This window comes from Leptonotus elevatus, chromosome 2, assembly GCF_054856555.1.
Source record: "Leptonotus elevatus isolate MCC_2025b chromosome 2, RoL_Lele_1.0, whole genome shotgun sequence".
In the NCBI taxonomy this organism is placed as follows: Eukaryota; Metazoa; Chordata; class Actinopteri; order Syngnathiformes; family Syngnathidae; genus Leptonotus; species Leptonotus elevatus.
Window position 1 is genome coordinate 37,819,449 of NC_141240.1, and position 19,668 is coordinate 37,839,116.

The 19,668-nt window shown below is 40.9% G+C and overlaps 2 protein-coding genes across 4 annotated transcripts; both read left to right on the forward strand.

The window, feature by feature from the left end:
• The first annotated feature begins 1,644 nt into the window (after positions 1–1,644).
• On the forward strand, positions 1,645–13,973 carry zbtb17 (zinc finger and BTB domain containing 17). 3 transcript variants are annotated; one of them, XM_086068532.1, is made up of 15 exons: positions 1,645–1,817; positions 2,878–3,094; positions 3,163–3,342; positions 4,576–4,914; positions 5,140–5,226; positions 5,755–5,987; positions 6,928–7,070; positions 7,164–7,464; positions 7,591–7,678; positions 8,830–8,946; positions 9,044–9,164; positions 9,771–9,901; positions 9,965–10,228; positions 11,404–11,493; positions 13,101–13,973. In XM_086068532.1, exons 2-15 carry the CDS (start codon positions 2,890–2,892, stop codon positions 13,499–13,501), a joined length of 2,700 nt encoding a protein of 899 aa, XP_085924658.1. In that variant the 5' UTR covers positions 1,645–1,817; positions 2,878–2,889; the 3' UTR covers positions 13,502–13,973. The 3 variants fall into 3 exon arrangements, with proteins under 3 accessions (XP_085924658.1, XP_085924659.1, XP_085924657.1); XM_086068533.1 differs by having other exon boundaries at positions 2,858–3,094; positions 11,404–11,563; positions 13,101–13,240; XM_086068531.1 differs by having other exon boundaries at positions 1,646–1,817; positions 2,858–3,094.
• A 544-nt stretch (positions 13,974–14,517) lies between these two features.
• On the forward strand, positions 14,518–19,297 carry ddost (dolichyl-diphosphooligosaccharide--protein glycosyltransferase subunit (non-catalytic)). The gene is made up of 11 exons (XM_086070231.1): positions 14,518–14,809; positions 15,869–15,979; positions 16,053–16,139; positions 16,228–16,331; positions 16,411–16,505; positions 17,512–17,605; positions 17,734–17,882; positions 17,968–18,115; positions 18,388–18,508; positions 18,595–18,701; positions 18,790–19,297. The coding sequence occupies exons 1-11, from the start codon at positions 14,587–14,589 to the stop codon at positions 18,937–18,939; spliced, it is 1,389 nt and encodes a 462-aa protein (XP_085926357.1). The 5' UTR covers positions 14,518–14,586; the 3' UTR covers positions 18,940–19,297.
• Positions 19,298–19,668: the final 371 nt, after the last annotated feature.

The following is a 19,668-nucleotide window of genomic DNA, read 5'->3' on the forward strand; positions in this document are numbered from 1 at the left end:
GACAGCTCAGTGCATTTTTCTTTTCATATTAAGAGCTATCTAGTCTTTAACATGAAGTAACGTGTGAAATTGTGTGCATTTTTAGAATTGTAAAATACAACTTGAACCCAGTCTCCACAAATATATGCATTGTTATTAAATTGAATTCCCCATTACAGATTATACAAATGTCATTAATTGTGCGTTAAAAAAAACTTGTGGCGTTAAAAAAACTATAGTTTAACTCAAAATGAATGCACTAATTTTGACGCTTACATCACTCTCGGCAAAAAGCACTCTTGCCTTTAAGTATGAGATTAGAATTCTGTTGCCATAGTAACCGAGCTGCTCCCCACCTTGCGGCATCTGATCTTAAAAGGATGTAAAGGTGTGTGATATAAAAATAACCGGGATTGTAGTGTTGGCTAAGGGTTAGCGAAAGGAAGTCTTTCAGTACACAGCAGGGTTGTTTTTAAATCACACATCAACGGTATCTCATTGCACACACTTTACGATCAGAAATGAAAGTAAATTCTTAAGTCAGAAGGGAAACACGATGCTTTGAAACTTTATTCTTCATTGCTGTCACTAAAATAAATAAAACACACGCGACAACATTGACATTTTGTCACTGTGAGATTTTGTCAAGGGAAATCACTCAATGGCATTTTATCTTAAGTGACAATGCAAAACACCCTGCAATCCCTTCATTGAACAGCTTTTACAAGATTGCAGGGGAGACCCGGGTGCAACGCGTAAGTGATTTCTTTGTCTTGTCATGTTACAAATGGAAAATTTCCAAAAAATAAATGCAATGCTGCACTCGTGCTATGATAGGTCCTTCGAAGCTCAAACATCATTGATGAGACTTGAGCGTTTGTCAATGCAAAAATTGTACTGCTGTGCAATTAATCAAAATTCAATTACAACTTCAATTATTACACTTCACAATTACAGAATCAGCATAGTAAAAAAAAAAGATTAATACTAATTTTGAGTTGTTTGAATTTATACATTTGCATCTTTTTTTAAATTTTAATAATAACTAATTTAATAAATTTTGTTTCATCCAAAAGGAACTTGCATAATTGTAGTGTTTCAAAGAATTGTATTTGTCTTAATGTTTTTTTAAGTTAAAAAATGTTTTTTTGTACCAAAAAATAAATGATCGTCCTAATCATGATTCAATTATTACCAAACTAATCGTGATTAATATTTTCTTCATAAATCAAGCAGCCCTACTTTGTATTTTTACTACTTAGTGAATATGTCCCACTCCCACACATTGATCTGGTATTATAACTGCTAGGTTACTGACTAAGCAGTTCTTTTATATTAGGTTATTAAATAAAATCAACAATTCAATTTTCAATTATTTTCCAGTCTTGTTGCCTTCCAAAATTCAACAAATGCCTCATAATTGTATTATTATATTTCTCTTTACTTGCACCTCTCGCTCATTATACTTTGTTTGTATGTTCAACTGATTTCATTTCGTAACATATTTACCATTTTCATGTTTTCCTATAGTGATTTTTTTTTGTCCCACATTTATGAACCATAAATCAGATTTTTAAGTTTTTCGAGCAGCAGCTGAGTTTGAGCACAACCACGCGGTCAAATACCGAACTGCAAATGTTTCCCACTGCGCATGCTCGTGAAAACGCATCCGACTGGTCCCTATCAATCGATCAGCGAGAGGAAGATGGCGCTGGACCAAGTCAACAGTACATGATCGATCCCCGAAAAACTCGATCGGGTCCATTACTAAAATAATATTTTCTTGGCACCAGGTTCGGTGACGCATCGGAGGAGCGAGTATTAACGCGATTCCGGGGGTAGGTAGAACACGGCGCGTCTCGGAGGCGTTTGAAAAGAGTTAGCTTTGAAAACAACAACAAGCTTTAGCGACGGCGTCCGCCATCTTGTGTCGGCCGTACGTTATCCGCGCTAGGCATGCTAAATTCATCCCTGATAACACGACCGCATGGATCGTAGAGGCATTGTAATCGATTGATTGTACAGTGCCACCGTCAAACCTCATGGAAAAGTGGCCGAAAACCTTGATATTAGGTATTCGATGTCACCGATTAAGTTATTTTATATGCCTGAATGGCGTCTCTAATCATTCAGCAGCTAAAAGATGAATGTTGGATGGTTCATTTTGGCCTCAGAGAAGATGATTTGTATTCAGCTGACCGTTTTGTTGAAAATTGATAAGGAGGCGTTTCGTTTTCACACAAAAGCATTTTACTGACACTTTTGTTAGTAAACATACAAACAAGTAACAATCTTTCACATACGTGTTTGGAATTAAAGCTGAAGTGGTTAAATAATTATTCAGTTCAGAATTGTTACGCCACACCTTAAAATGTAGAACTGAAGAAGCCTTTTGGATTAAACGTCTTCAAGAAACAAACAATTTCGTTTCATCCATTCAACCTTTGTGGATAAATAAATTTGTGTGATGTTAATTGCCATTGCTAGTTTGCCTTAAACTGGGCACCTCTCTTGTCATAGAATTTGCAAAACATGTTTGCATTTTCCACCCATCTTTTGTGCATTTTTTTGCACAATATTTGCATTTTCCACCCATCCATTTTCTATATGACCTGTCCTCATTCATTCATTTTTATTTTTTGTTTCAGGCAATAACAAAGCACACATTCTGTGTCAGGTTCAACAAAGTGGGGGGGAAAACAAAGAGAGGAAAAACAAAACAAAAAGATAAAGTCCAATTCTGCCTGAAAGGGAGTGGGAAAAAGAAAAATTATTTAATCCCACCCCCATATCCCATTACAGACAAGAGGTGGAGTAAGACCTGGACTGTTGGATGATTTGTAATAAATGAATCCTTTCATTCATCGACTGCCCTCAGAATCTCTGTCATTCAAAAAGCCTTGAAGGACAATGGAGTTCCCGTGGCACAGTGGGAAGGTTCTGGAGCAGTTCAACAACCAGCGCAAGGAGGGTTTGTTGTGTGACTGCACATTCGTCGTGGATGGAGTGGACTTCAAGGCCCACAAATGTGTGCTGGCAGCCTGCAGTGTCTACTTCCGCACTCTCTTCCTGGAACAGAAGGACGTGGTGCATCTGGACATCAGCAATGCTGCAGGTTGTGAAGAGTGCTTTGTCCCAATTTTCTGCGAATGCAGCAATTTGTAACGCTTTCTATTGATGCAGGTTTGGCCCAGGTCCTGGAATTCATGTACACAGCCAAGTTGAGTTTGACACCTGACAACTTGGAGGACGTGATGGCCGTCGCCAATTTCCTACAAATGGAAGAGATTGTCAACGCTTGCTCTGTGTTCCAGTCGGTGGCCGATCCAGCTCCGTCCGATATCGCGCTGGATGTTGCCGAAGGTGAGTCCACTCTTTGTGTAGGATTGGAGGCTAAGTGGCAAAATGTGAGAATTTAATTTATCAAACAAATAGTAAGCAGAGGTACACTGACGTAAGAGTGCCCCAACTTTTGAAATATTTGAGTTATAATTTTTTTTGCCTTGTGTTGAGAAAAAACAATTGACCAAGTAAGCTTCATAACATCCGGTCACCATCAGTTCATATTGGTTACATTGCAATGAAAGTACATGTTCAGTTGTGTTTTGTGCTAGCATTTAAAAAAGAAGTGGATGATATCCATTGAACTAAATCAATAAAAATAATAATAATGAAGCTTTGAGACTGTTTTCATTAGTTTAAGGGCAAGTTTGCAGTTCTGAAACTGCCAGCAAGATTTAAATGTAGTTTCATTTCACTAATCCCTTCCCATCTTCAGCCTCTGACCAAAACCATGACAATCATTCGAAAGACGTGCAGTCACTGTACGTACTGTGCACTGTAAACAAGCCGACATTTGTAGCAGGACTTACTTCGTAATGGAGTGTTACCAAGACACTCAATGTTCAATTTCAAGTTTTATTTTTTTTTCAATGTACAATTAAAGAAATTTTAAAAAGTAGTGATCAACTTCACTGTCGAGCAGAAACGTTGCTAATTGCGTGTAGGTTCTAAATCCTGAAAGTCAGCTTTTTCATCTTGTTTTGTCTCAGGATCTACATTGGTAAAATGATCTTTGAAAACAATTCTGTCTCTACTACAATCTTTTACTTTTAATTTGATTTTTAAGAAACCACCGTACCTGAGAAACAAAACGAGGCATATTGCGCATTTCATACACAAGGCAACTCAATGTGCCTCTGAAGGGTTACACTGAGCTTGTGTCCAAATTCCCAAGGCTGGGTCATCCGAAGGCCGAATTTGTCGGCTGCATGACGTCACGACAGCACGCATGGACTTGCATATGAATGGATTCTCAATGCTGCTTGTTGGTCGACACTCCATGCATGTGTAAGTCTGTGCGTTTTGTCGAGGCGCGCCAAGAGTGACGTCATGCAGACGACAAATTCGGCCTTCTGACGACCCAGCCTTGTGAATTTGGACACAGGCTGACAGTTTTAGCAAACATGACAAAAAGTCCTGTTTTTCCAGATTTTTTTTTTACTCCGCCTTTAATAAAAGCTGGATATTTTTTTTTTTTTTTTTTTAATGCATTCATGCTCTACATTCTCTTGTATCGTTTTTTATCTTGACAAGGAGAAAAAGCAGGCGTAGGCCAGCTATGTGAGGATCGTGCCAGTGACTTGGCCAAGGCGGCATTGCTGGCAGAGCAGAGTCCTTCCACAAACAAAACAGAAGAAAACAAGAAGCTAACGGAAGGCGAAGATCACACTGAACGCCTCCCCGGGACAGCACAGACGACGGAAGTTTCTGAGCCCAACCCCGCAAAAAGCTGCCCAGTTGTTGCGCAACCTCCCAAAAGTAGTGCTGTACACAAGGGAGCATTTGTGAAGAATGAGGAGGAGGATAGCGATGGCGTACAGGACGCCGCAACCACGTTTCAGGATGACCCTTCTGATGTAGACTACACACCACGTAAGTTTGTGATAAGGGAATGCTAGCTCAGTGGCGTGCAAAGCACAGTGGATGCCCAGGGTCATCTTTTCGGGGTCGGGGTTGTCGGAGGGGTCTCGGACGGAAGATTCTGAAAAAGATTCTTTTAAATGCCATTGTGCTAGCTTTGATCAATTTGGTGGGTTTTTGAGCAGACGGAAATGTTTACATCCTGTTACATGTCTTTAATATTTTATGTATTTGCAGATGCACCAATCAAATCTGTCACCACCCCTATTTTTACCAATTCCCGAGGCAGGCGAATTAGGAAACCCAGACGAAACTTCCCACATGGTGAGCCCTTTGTGTTGCACAATTGCTTGATATTCATTTGTCAATTGTATGCGTGTATTTGGGAAAGTTAAATAGCACTTTAAAGGGTTTTCATCCTAGGTTCAGGCACAAACCCAAAATTTGGCTCGATGGTGCCCCCGGAGTAAACAAATCTGAAATCATTAATTTATTAAATTATCATTAAGTAATATTATTTGTACCCATAATATTATATTACGATATAATGTGTTATTGTGAAGGGATGCAATTGATATTGTGATATGAACTTTGGGCCATATTGCCCAGTCCTGTGTAATCAAGGCGGCTACATAGCCTCTGCTAGCATAATGCTAACTTAAAATGGGAAACACCATAAGCGCACTGGCTAACAATGAGCATATATGTGACATCGTTGTTAGCCTTTTAAGCAACAGATATCTGAACACAAAAGGTGAAACATCACTTGCAGACATATAAATACTCAGATTCTTTATCTTCTGCCATACTGTTATCATGTTTCTCATCATTTCTCTCTTGGTGGACTGTAAGGGGATGACGCTCATGATGAATGCATAAAGAGTGAACCGAAGAAGACGGCGACAGGACAGGAGGATGAATGTGAGGAGGTTGACGAAGAAGACAAAACCACTGAGGCGCATTCGGACAGCAGTCAGCCCAACGGAGACGCAAGCAACGACACAGATGAGAGAGCAGTCCACTCCACAGCGATGACCAACCGATCCGAGTCGAAGCCTTACAGCTCCGTGACGCACAAATGTGAGGTGAGATGCGTTCACAGTGGACAGCGTGCTGGAGGAGTGTTTACCATTGATGAAGTCCGACTCGATGACATGAGGGCCATCGGTCGAAAACTTGACGCAGGTGCCTTTGTGTTTATCAAAATATGCATGTTAGGTTAATGGAAGACAGGGTGTCCAAATATCTTTCTTGGCGGAACCACGTACAGGAAAATGGAAGGGTGCAAGGGTCAAATGACCCACTGAAAGAAATTCCTGAGCCAAGAAATAAATATGAGGTAGATAAATACATTAAAATAACTTCTACACTATGTTTCTTAGTTTTAAATGTTGTAAAAACACAAAAAAATAAAATAAAATAAAAAGTCCACTGATTGCTTTAATATGTCATCTCATTAATCAAAAGCATCATCGAACATGTTGCACAACCATTCACATATATATGTAATTTGTCATTTAAAGCTGGTATCTTTTCATCAAATATTAAAACCGCTAAAGTCAATCAATCCTACTTATAAAAACAGAGATAGACATCTACTCACTAACTATAGACCAATATCACTTTTGCCACAATTCTAAAACATTTTAGATAATTTTTTTCCATATAGACTGGACACTTTCATCAAGAAACACAAGCTTTTAAGTGAAAATCAATATGGATTTAGTGAAAAATTATCGACCTCGATGGCCCATTGAAACGAAGGCCAGATTTGAGAAGTAGATTCGAAGGCTGCGTGAATTCGGACACCGCCGTGTGGTCGACTCGCGTCGGAAATTATGTCACGTGGCCATCAAATACGGCCTACGAATTTGGATACAGCCTATATGTGCCCATGCCATTGGCTGGCGACCAGTCCAGGGTATCTCGGAGCTCACCCGTGACCCCATGGAGCGCTCTCGAATGCAAATTTGAACATATGTTCCAAATCTGAAAAGTAAACATGTGATGTGCTCTTCTTTCAAGGACTGTGGGAAGAAATTCACGCACACTGGCAATTTCAAGAGGCACATGCGCATTCACACGGGGGAGAAACCCTTCACCTGTCGGGAATGCAGCAAGGCTTTCTCTGACGCGGCCGCTTGTAAAGCTCATGAGAGAACACACAGGTCAGATTCCCGCCATATTGAAGCTTTTTTTTTTGGTTGTGATTTCATATCAGCCTCCCGAGCTCCAAGCGGCCATCTTTTCCCTCCCAACAGCCCCCTGAAGCCGTTTTGCTGCTCAATCTGTGGAAAGAGCTACCGTCAGATCAGCCTGCTCAACATGCACCGCAAGCAGCACACCGGCGAGGCACGCTACAGCTGCGAGGCGTGCGATAAGCTCTTCACCACATCGGGGAACCTGAAGCGCCACCGGCTGGTGCACAGCGGTCTGAAGCCGTACCACTGCGAATACTGCGACAAGGCCTTCTCGGACCCCACCGCCAAGATGCGACACTTGGAGACGCACGACGCCAACAAGGGAAACAAGTGTCCGCACTGTGACAAACGCTTCAATCAGGTGACTGATTTGTTCAAATGCTATGTTCTAAAATGATTTGGTTAGTATATCATTCATTCCATCAGAGATGTTACTTGACAGTTAATATTGTACGTGCTAACTCCTTTTGTGGTCTCCTCCGTTTAGCCCGGAAATCTAAAGGCCCACTTAAAAATCCACATTGCAGATGGGCCGCTGAAGTGCAGAGAATGTGGCAAACAATTTACCACCTCAGGTAAGAAAAATACGGTATCTTCAGTACAATGTTGCCCTGCTACGTCGAAGATTCTTTTCACTCCACTCAGTGTAAAAAAATAAGTTGGAAAGTATTGCAATGCAAGCGGTCAAGGATAGACACAGTTATTGGTGTGCATTCAATCACTTTACTGATTAGAAGAAAAAAAACATCCAAACACATTTCATACGCGAGCTGACGATGGCCACGACTCATTTAACACACAAACTGGCTAACGGTTAACCAGCTAACAGGCAGCAAACTACACTTTGATTCACTGACACCCATGTCACTCACCATGCCAGCCAGGCCCCACCTTTTTTAAAGCCATAGACAGTCAGTCACAGATACTACAGTGGACAAAAATAAGTTTGTATGTATGTTGAATAAGGCAAGCTTAAGCTAGCACAAGGTTTTCTTCTTAAGTTGAATTAAATTAATCAATGGGGCAAACGGGAGAATAGTCTTTTTCTAAAATTATTCAATAGCTTTGATTCCTTGAACCTACCTGACCAGCCTCCCTCCAGCTTGCCGACATCACTTGCCACCTTACCTCACACCTTTTTGCCGTAATAAAATAAAGTTTAATTGCACATCCACTACAGTAGGTGGCAGTGTCACTCATTGTCAGAAGTGCAGAAGGCGTTAATGCTCATCTGCAGAGGTGTACTTTCAACCATTTTATAGACACATTATACCATGGTGGAGACTTTGGTGAGGGTGGAGGCAGAACTTTTTTTTTGCTCCTGGGGAGGCGTAACAAAAAAATAATTGAGAAGCAGTTTTAAAGGCACATATCAAACACACGTACACTGAAATTCATACAATTTATGCTTGCAGTTTTTTGTGTGTGTTCAATATCAAATATGTTTTCAATGGTTTTATATGATTTATATTTTATTTAATCAATTTGAATGTGTTTGAAGCATGTAAAGACAATTTTTTTTAAATCCTATTTTTGTATTGTCCCCCTTATGGCGGATTTTCAACTATTACAAGTGGGTCAGGATTAGGAATGTATCCGCTCGCACGCAGCTTTTTTGTTCCTTTTTTTTTTTTTTTTTACTGCAATCTGCTGAACCTGATAAACACTGCCTGACCAAACCTAACTTGATTGAAGCATTTATTCCGGCAAATCTTTTGTATGTCAGGAAATCTGAAGCGTCACTTACGGGTCCACAGTGGTGAGAAGCCATACATCTGCACGCACTGCCAAAGAGCGTTCAGTGATCCTGGAGCTCTGCAGCGGCATGAGCGCATCCACACGGGTACGTACGGCAGTGACATTCCGCACCGGACAAAACATTTCTCGTACTTTGGCCTTGAGCCAAGTCCCGCACAAGGTGCAACATTTCTGTCTCACAGGAGAGAAACCTTGCGTGTGTCCCACCTGCGGCAAAGCCTTCACCCAGGCCAGCTCCCTCATCGCGCACGTCCGCCAACACACCGGAGAGAAACCCTACGTGTGTGACCGTTGTGGTAAAAGGTCAGTGACAGTAATGACAATATGAACTCATTCACTGCCATTGACGGCTTTAGACGTCAAAAATTCATTTGAACTATTTCTGTTAGTTTAACATTTTTGCCACTTTTAACAAGAGTATGAAAACCTAGAAAAAAGTTATTGTACATTTAGAACAGATATAAAAAATTGTGATTACTCGGGAGTTAACTATTGAAGTAATGTGATTAATAAAAAAAAATGTAATCGCCTAATTTATAATAATATTTTCTTTCTTTTTTTAATCATCTTTTTTCAAAAACCAAATTTTTAATCTTTTGTTTTCATTTTTAAAACAATATTTTTTCAAAAAAAGAAAAGGTTATTAAAATTAGGACGTCAGGCGATTACATTTTTTAATTGTAATTAATCGCATGACTTCAATAGTTAACTCATGATTGATCACAAATTTTATATCTGGTCTAAATGTACAATATTTTGTTTCTTACTCTTGTTAACAAAAGCGGAAAAAAAATGTTAAACTAATAGAAAAAGTTCAAATGAATTTTTGACGTCCATAGCCGTCAATGGCAGTGAAAGAGTTAACTTAGAAAGTTTCCAGTGAAGGGTTTATTTTGGGATGTGCTGCAGGTTTGTGCAATCCAGTCAACTGGCCAATCACATCCGCCACCACGACAACGTCCGTCCTCACCAGTGTCAAATGTGCGACAAGTCATTTGTCAACGTGGGCGACCTTTCCAAGCACGCCATCGTCCACACAGGTAAACACGTGTGCCAGCTTCCTTTTTTTTACACTTTTCACTTGAAGGTTGACTTCTCTTTAGGAGAGAAGCCCTTCCTGTGTGACAAATGCGGCAGAGGCTTTAACCGCGTAGACAATCTGCGCTCTCACATCAAGACCGTCCACCGCGGCAAGGCTGGCATAAAGCGGCGACGGTCCGCCGCTGGCAGCGGCACAGACGAGGAGACGGACGGCTGCGTAGGGGGTCCCACCTCAGACGGCGAGATCAACATCGTAACCGTCTCCGAGGACATTGTTACCCTGGCGACGGAAGCCCTGACTGCCAGTGCTGTGGCTCAGCTAACAGGTCGGAGATTTAACACGTCAAGCTTGGTTCAATTTGTGCAGTATCTCACAAAAGCGCTACAATTTAGGTCTCTGATGTGAATGTGTTAAATGTGTAAAGCCTGGTTCACGCGGCAGGAGCATTGGCCCGATTTTAGCCCCGAATTTCCCCTCCCGACCATCGCAAGGACGTGCCGACACGCAAACGATAATCTTAACAGATTGACACCACACACGGCGCATCCCGATACCGGCGGTCGGAAGGACCTCCGACTTGAAATTGGGGATATTCAACATGTTGGATTGTTTTGGCCCCACTTCGCTCCGTGTGATGTGCAGCCAATCAGAAAGCGAGCCGGCGAGGAATCCGGAATCCAAAATCAAAACAGTCACGCAGCTCAAGCGCTATTACACTCATTTTTTTCCTTATTCTTTTTTTATACACGCACACACATACTACACAACGTTGTCTCCGGATGGGATGCGAACCCGCGCTGCCAGCATCGAGGGCAAGCGATGCCTCGCCGCCCAAAGCCTATTTACACTCCTTATAACAACGCCTTTTTATGCCGCTTTTTGGGCTAAAAACCAGGAAGAATCTCGACTGGTTCTGCATGTTTGTTGACTCAGAAGTCACGTTTAATCTCGAGAGGTTTTGCGAGACTTCCCGTCACATTCATGAATGAACTCTGCTCGTGTGTGGTGCGTTGTGCAGTGTGGCTACACACGACACGCGGTACGTTCAAAACTGTTATTCCCGTGATTTTTTTCTCTTTTTCACTCTCGTGTGGTGTGTCTCAGAGTTTGGAAGTCGGCCGACAATTTTTAAATCTTGCCATGTGAACCAGGCTTTATGTGTTAAAAAAAAGAAGAGATTTTACTCTTAGAGATGTGTTTGTTTTTTTGCTTTTATCTGCCACTAACTGCGCTCAATAGACCTAATAGTTCATGATAGCTCATTACGCATACATGTGACAGAGCAGAAATTTTTTTTTGGTTTTGTTTTGATTTTTACTTTATCTTGTGGATTATTTTGTGTAGTTAAGTGGCTGTCAATAGCCGAGGGTGAAAGAAGCAACTGACTCATCACTTGTCAACTACACGGCTTCACATAGACAAACGTTCATATTCAAACCTATAGGCAACGTCAAAATCTTCATTGAACTTGAAAGCCAATGTTTGTTGATGTGTTTTCAGTGTTACCAGTGGATGCGTCCGCGTGTGCTGATGCAACCGAAGCTTTGAAAGCGGAAATTACCAAGGCAGTAGAGAAAGTGCAAGAAGCAGGTGAGACGGAAAAGAAAAAAAGTGCTGATTGGTGGCAGAACTCAACTCACTTCACAATATCAACTCTTTGGTAAATAAGTGGGGGGGAAAGGGGCTTCAAGCTATTTGTTTCCACTCCCAGTTGATTTTGACACCTTGTGTGTAAAAAAACACAGGTTAGCCTTTCAGTTGGCTAGCTTAATGTTATGTTATTGCTAAATAGTATGTATGTTGCGGCGCAGAAACACATGAAGACAGACAATATAACAGTGTTCAGTCATATGTTATGAATCTTCTAATATTAATGTCATACAGATTAAATGAGACATCGCAATTCGTTTGTCTTGTACTGCCCCTGGTGGCTAAAAAGAGCAGCACAAAGGCAGCAATTGGTGCAGTGTGACAAAAACTATTTAATACTATTTGTGTTATTACTGTATGTGTTTCTAAACGATGACGTTATGGAGTGATAGTTTTCCTCATTATACATATTACAATTTTTTTTTTATGATTTGGGTCAAGGTTAGAACAGATTAATGGCATTTGCATTCTTTGCAATGGGAAAGATGATTTGAGACAAGTGTCTTGAGTTTGAGCGTAGTCACGGAACAAGTCAATCTCGTATCTCAAGGCACTACTGTATACTTGAATAATGATCATGTATCAATTTACTTACCAAAATTCGCAAAAAAGTTTTACGCTTCGAGGGGGGGGATTTTGAAGTGTATCAAAAAAAGGAAAATGTGAATTTTGGCTACGGAAACAGGTTTTGCGGATAAATGCTGGATACACATCGCACGTTTTGACCGGATATTACGTTGCACGTACGTCGTACGTTTGTAGTCCCAAAGCAATGTCTGAAAATAAAGTAAGGCATGTTTAGGGGGACGACGAAACAGAAATCTTCTTGGAATTAATAAAGGAAGTGAATACTAATGCTACTTTAGATGGAAAACAGCTCATTTTATCAAAAATTACAAAAGTAAACACGTACAACGTCATCGCACGGCGCAGTCGCTTCCTGATCTTCTTCTTCTTTTAAATTACCACCTACAGCGGCGGAGTCCCCCCGCGATATTCGTAAAAGAAGAACCGATTGAAACGGGCATTTTGCGCATTTTCACTAAATTCGCTTAAAAAATTTGAAACAATTTGATGGAAACCGTTTTTTTTTTTTTAAAGCCTGATGATGAATCCTATATTTGTTAAAGTAAAATTCTGATAACCGATTAAACGGACGATTAATAAAAATAAATAAATATATACATATATATGTCGAGAAATTTATTTTTAAAAGGACACGTAGTCCATGGTTCCGGCTGACGTAATCCTCAAGAGAGGATAGGAACCGGAACACTGTCTATTAGAACCTTCTCGCGCTAAAAACACGAGGGCTCTGAGTGACAAGCAATGCTGGCGGTCGTTCGGGACTCATAGAACCGTCACATTCGTTCTATTTCGTCTCTCTCGACCGCCAGGTGGCGGTGCTAAGAGCTAATATCAGCTGATTTATTAATCGGCCAACAATTAATCGGTCAGTAAAAAAACAGAAATACATGAATTCAACAGAACTAAGTTATGTAACGGCTCGTTGTTTTTGTATGCCACCCTCCCCTTTCTGTTTCTAGACCCCAACACGCAGATACTTTACGCCTGCGATTCGTGCGGGGATAAATTCCTGGATGCTAGTTCGCTAGCTCAGCACGTACGCATTCACACAGCCCAGGCCTTGGTCATGTTTCAAGCAGACTCTGACTTCTACCAATACACGGCAGTCACCACTGGCGATGGGGACGGCACCGCAACGTGGCAACCCGCATCCGAGCAGGTGATCCATGAAGGGGAGCTCATATTCCATGGCCAAGATGCAGAGGGAAATGCAGAAGAGGGGATGATTGGGGAAGCACAAGGAGAAGAAGCGCTGCTGGATGGGAATAGCGGGGAGGATGGACAGATTGAAATGCTGGCTGAGCTCCAGACAGATCGAAAAGTTGAAGGAGAGCTGATTGTGTGTGAGGTTCAGGTGTAGCCGCGATCACTTTGATAGATTCCTGTAAAAGATGTGTTAGCAGTGCAAAAGATACTTTTCAACACCCTCCACTGGACGCAACACTTTGAAAAGTAGCCGTCGAGACAGCATCAGTAATGTGTATCATTCCAACACTGTACTTTACATACTGTAATGTGTTTATTTTTGCATTATAATGCTGAATAGCGCATTTGTTGATTGTGGAAAAAAAACAAGGAAAATCTTGTACATTTTCCTTACAGAACTAAATATTTTATGGTTAAGTATTTTCCTAGAAAGATTTTTTTAGTACAGTATATTTATTTTGTCTTCCAAGTCAAGTCTTATGTGGTGGTATTACATGACCACTTTTCGTTTTACCCTTTAAGGACAAAATTAATTGTATTGCAAAAAAATTGCCACAAATTTGCATTGTCAATGTCAGTAATGCCCAAGGGTGGAACGTGAATCAATTAAAACAAAATCTACCCACTGTGTTTCTTTTATTCCCATATTTGAGAACACTGAATGGGTGAGGAAGAAAGAATGTACTTTGTGATGTGTCTGGTTTTAAGAACAGTCACCATTTTGCTCATGTAATATAATATAACTTAACATTTATGCTGGAGTTCCCTCTTTAAATGTAAATGTCATTCATATCATGTAATCCTCAAAAGATAAATTAAAGGCAGGTTGTGAAGGTGCACAATTTTTAGCCTCCTTTTTGGATTCATTGGGTGCCCAAATTGTCTTCGTTTAGGGACACGTAGTTATTGCTAGTAAAGGAGTTGGTTTTGTGGATGAAACGACAGCAATGTAGTAGCGATACGGAAAAAAATATTGACTTTTTTATGGTTTTGCTCAAATTTGCTATTTAAAAAAACACACACAGCTAATAGCTTTACTGTGCACAGCATGGCGGATCAAACGCCGTGCTTTGTGACGTAAGCCAGACATTCCATATAAGGTATGACAGCGGAAGTGGGCTCAGAGTTCTTTTTATCCCATTGGTGGAAGAAGACGACGCGTCTCCGAATGGCTGCTTCTCGGGGTCAAAGGGAAAAGCCGCATTAACGCTGACGTCGACTTCCATCCATAGCTGCATAATGGCCGCGTCGATGGCAGTCATGCCGACAAATCGGGCTGTTTCTAGATTGTCGTCTAAAACAAGGATGGGTCAATCTAAGTCCATTTTGCACAGCATTGTTGTTATATTACTTTCGATAGCCTCCTTGTTGCAGTGTTCTGCTGCCGATGGCAAGACGCTGGTGCTACTGGACAACATCAACATCAGGGACACTCATTCAATGTTCTTCCGCAGTCTGTCAGGTGAGCGTCAATTATGCTATCTTTTTAACATTATTTTGTAAATATACCCTTCCTGTGCAGACAAGCCATATCAAACATTTTCCAGCAGTAGTTTGCTAATCAGAGCTTCCTGCTGCACGAAAAAGATGCTAGCATTAGCCTAGCTTCGTGAACGTTCTCATGATCCACCACTCAGAATTTGCTCACAATGGCCACACAATATGTTAATATTGCCCAACATATTACAACACAAACAAGAATGGACCCGTTCTGTACCCAATAGGTAAGATTTAGGGCTTTTTATAAAGTGGATTTCAATCACCAGCCAACTGAAATCGTTGTCTACTCTGGCGCGTCTTAGTTACGTCACTGTTGTCGCGTAATTATAACGTCCCGAACTATAATATCGAGTACAGTGGCGCAACCTTTTTTCACTATACAGTAATTTAGGGCACTAACAATGGAACAGCAAAAAATAATAAATAAGCAGCTCGTGTTATAGGGCACCATATGATGGATTGGGAGTGACTATTAACACACAAGTGCAATCAATAAAATTCCGCTTTGAGTTGATAATGAAGTCCTTCCTTACTACTATTTGGACACAAATTATTAGTTGTGACATGATAAATTGTGAGACGTGATTTATTGATAGTTCGTGTCTAAGCCTTGACTGATACTGTGTATTTGACATGTGTAATCTGTTTTAATTGTATGACAGTGTAGTCTTTTTAAACTATGTAGTGTCTGTTTAACATAGTTGCGTGACAGTGTATTCGGTGTAGTTGTTGAGCCTGACTATCTAATATTTTTATTTGACCGTGGGGTTTATTGTCTTTTCTGCTACACTATGTGATCGTGTAGTCTGTCTTGCAGTTATTTGACCATGTAGATGTCTTGACTGAGTAGTCTTTATAATGTATCTGTGTTATCCTACGTTGACCTTTCTGGTGCTGTATGTGACCGTGAAATCTGTATGACGTGATTGACGTATAGTTTATTTAATGTAGTTTTTTGGCTGTCAACTCTTTAATGGTGTTGTCGCTTAATGTCGATGTTTTCCCCGCTTTGACATTTCAGACCGCGGCTTTGATCTTACATTCAAGACGGCGGATGACCCATCGCTTTCTCTGATTAAATATGGCCAGTTCCTGTATGACCATCTCATCCTCTTTTCACCATCTGTTGAAGGTATGTAACTTGTACTTTTCTTTCTTTATATTTCGATGTCACCTTTTCCTTTTTGTCTCTTTGCCATCTACAGACTTTGGCGGAAATATCAATGTGGAGACCATTACATCCTTCATTGATGGCGGAGGAAATATCTTGGTTGCTGCTAGTTCTGATATTGGTCAGTTGACTTCTACCTGCTCTGGCTTAGGTTAAATCTTATTCAAAGTGTACATTAGTATTTTTTTTTTTTACCCACTGTTAATCAGGTGATCCGCTGAGAGAGCTGGGCAGTGAGTGTGGCATTGAGTTTGACGAGGAGAGGACTGCTGTCATTGATCATCACAACTATGACATGTCTGATCCTGGAGAGGTAACCTAATTGGATTAATGCCATGTTGAATCGTTGTTATTCATACTGTCATCTTTTTTGTTGTTGTTGTTGCTTGCAGCACACTCTGATTGTTGCTGGCCCAGAGAACCTGCTGAAAGCTCCAACCATTGTTGGTAAAGACACCAATAAACCAGTGCTGTTTAAGGGTGTCGGGTAAGTAAGATGATATTGAAAAGGGCCATCGTTTTGGAGTTGACATTTGATGCCCTGTGCACTAATAGGTGGTTTCGCTGATAGACTTGAGCAGCGTTTCCCAACCGTTACTGAACTCAGGCAAACATTTGCATCAGAAAAATCCCAGAGCACATCACCAAACAAAAAGTGTGATCTGAGGCTGCTTAGTTTAACACGAGGCTATTATTTTGTATGAATGGCAACGGGGATATGGGTTAACCGCATGTTACGGTACGTTACATGAATACAAATATTAATCAAAATGTAATTTTTATATTACATGCCGCAAATAATGAGGCAAGGCAACTTAAGACAGCACATTTCATACCTAAGGTTACCAAAAGCGCAACGGCTATAATCATTTACAAACAGAACAGTTGTACACATTCGCAAGTCAAAGACAAACAAAGTAGCTTATTAAAAGTACAAAAAAACCAAACGTACGTTGACAACGTTTAGACACATTAACAAACAAAATATTTTGAAGACATTTAAAAGCAATGGAAAGGAAACTAAAAGACTGTATCCAAATGTTTATAAACAGCAACCCTCCTTTTTTTTTTTTTTGGACAAAAACTTTCCTTTGTTTTGTTTTTTTGTTTTGGAAGGACATGTTGGTTTGTCCAGTTATTAACTTGCTTTAGACAGTGACATGTTAATTGACCTGCTGTCATTTGGGAAAATTTATATTGATAAATATAGCTGTGCAAATATAGGTCTGCATAGCCAAAAATAGGCTTTCTGATATAGCGACCAAACAAAAGCGGTCCAAGGAATGACCCTTGAGGGACCCCATATGTCAGTTTCAAAACTTATAATCATCCCAAAATAACTTATTTTCCTTCCAGTAGGGCCTGTGCCATTTTTGGATTGCACCATTTAATTCTGTCCAAGTTGCCACACTGTTAAACAGTATGTAAGGATCGACCGTCTCAAAACGCAGCAGGTAGTGTAACTCGGGTGCCATGTTTTTATCCTCTTTCAGCATGGTGGCCGACCCTGACAACCCTCTTGTTCTTGACATCCTCACCGGCTCTTCAACGGCCTACTCCTATTTCCCTGACAGGCCCATTTCTCAGGTAACAACGCAAAATAATGTGCAGTTTTGTATGGACGTTATTAGTTTTCTACGTGGATTGAATGCTTTTTCACAGATTCTTGATTCGATGTGAATAAAAGATTGGCTAATTTGTGCTCGTTTCTTTAGTACCCCCACGCCGTGGGCAAAAACACGCTGCTGATTGCCGGCCTGCAGGCCAGGAACAACGCCAGAGTGGTTTTCAGTGGCTCGCTGGACTTCTTCAGCGACGCTTTCTTCACCTCCGCCGTGCAGAAAACTGGGCCCGGATCTCAGCTGTCAGTCCCGTTTGACTTTATTTATGCCAGTCAAAAGTGCCATGTTTTTTCTTCCGCCGAATTGTGATGTTCTCGTTCCTTGTAGGTACGAGCAGACAAGCAACATGGCGCTGGCTGAGGCGCTCTCTCGCTGGGTGTTTAAAGAGGCTGGCGTCCTCAGGGTGGGCGAAGTTCGGCATCATCCCGTGGGAGAGGACACTCCGCCCGCAGCGTACACCATCACCGACCTTGTGGTGAGTTTCACAGCATCTAAAATGTGTAAAGCCTCAATTAAAATGAACTTTTTTGTTTGTTTGTGTGTATTCAAGTAGTTGTATTCTGGTAGTGCCCATAGAGAGGGCAGGATGCGCAGTGACTCATTTGCATGAGACAAAAACCCCACCCTCTCAAAGCAAGCTAATTTCTGTCTTTAAAAAAAAAAAAAACAACGTTATTGGACCGTTTTAACTGATGAAAAAAAAGCATAATATGCCTACTTGTAATTGATCATGTGTTGCACATGCAGGAGTACAGCATTGTCATCGAGATGCTGTCCGAGGGCCGCTGGGTTCCTTTCGATGGTGACGATATTCAACTGGAGTTTGTGAGAATCGACCCCTTTGTCAGGACTTACCTTAAAAAACATGGTATGAAGTCACGTGGCGTTGCTGTTTTTATTTGCTTAAAATCTTAATATACATGATGCCAAAATAATGCTTTGATTCTTTCGAAGATGGCAAATACAGCATCCAGTTCAAATTGCCCGACGTGTATGGAGTCTTCCAATTCAAGGTGGACTACAACCGACTGGGATACACGCACCTTTACTCCTCCACTCAGGCTAGTTCCACTTTAAGATCTGCTTCTTGCGACTCGTAGAAAAGTAAATAACCTGAGAGAATAAATAAATATATCTTGTTGACTGCAGGTGTCAGTGCGTCCCCTGCAGCACACCCAGTATGAGCGCTTCATCCCCTCGGCCTTCCCGTACTACGCCAGCGTCTTCTCTATGATGTCAGGACTCTTTGTCTTCAGCATTGTCTTCCTGCACATGAAGGAGAAGGAAAAATCTGACTAATTCGGAGGAAATGGAGAAACAGGAAATGACACAAGTGAACTTTAAAAGCAACTCAAAATTGAATCTGTTTGTTGGGGTACAATGGCACTCAAGTAAGTGGCTAGTGGATGTTTTTAATGCAGGATTTATTTTACACTTCAACGCCTGTGAAAACTCTGAAATCTGTTCACGTTACGTTATATTTGGTTGTGAAATATTTTCTGTAATTATGATGATGCGACAACAGGAATAAAAGGCCCTTCATCTGAGTGGTAGCCACATGCACTGAACAATAAGATGCCAACTGATAATTTGTCTGATGACTATGACTTATTCTTTTTTTTTTTTAAACAATAAAATACTGACATTCCACACGGAACTGTATGACCAGGATTGTTTTTGTCTGATTTTGCAACAATGTAAAATATCAGCATCATAGAGGGGGAGAAACTATACAAGCCAGGTTGTGTTTGTAGGGAAGTTGCTCCAGCACAGTGATGTTTAAAGTGTCAGGTGTCTAGGGCATTTTGTGTAGGCACGTTATGATGAAGCAGCCACGAGTTATGAAGCAAACGCTGCATGCTGTCTTTATATAGGCATGCGGGTTCATCGTCTGGCCTGCAGGGAATGTCGAACGTGTAATGCATGTACTATAATTTGTCCTGAAGCTTTTGTACACATATAATCTTAGTAAAGAAGTCGGTTTGGAACAAACGTGTTTCCCATAGATGCCATTCAACTGAAAACATC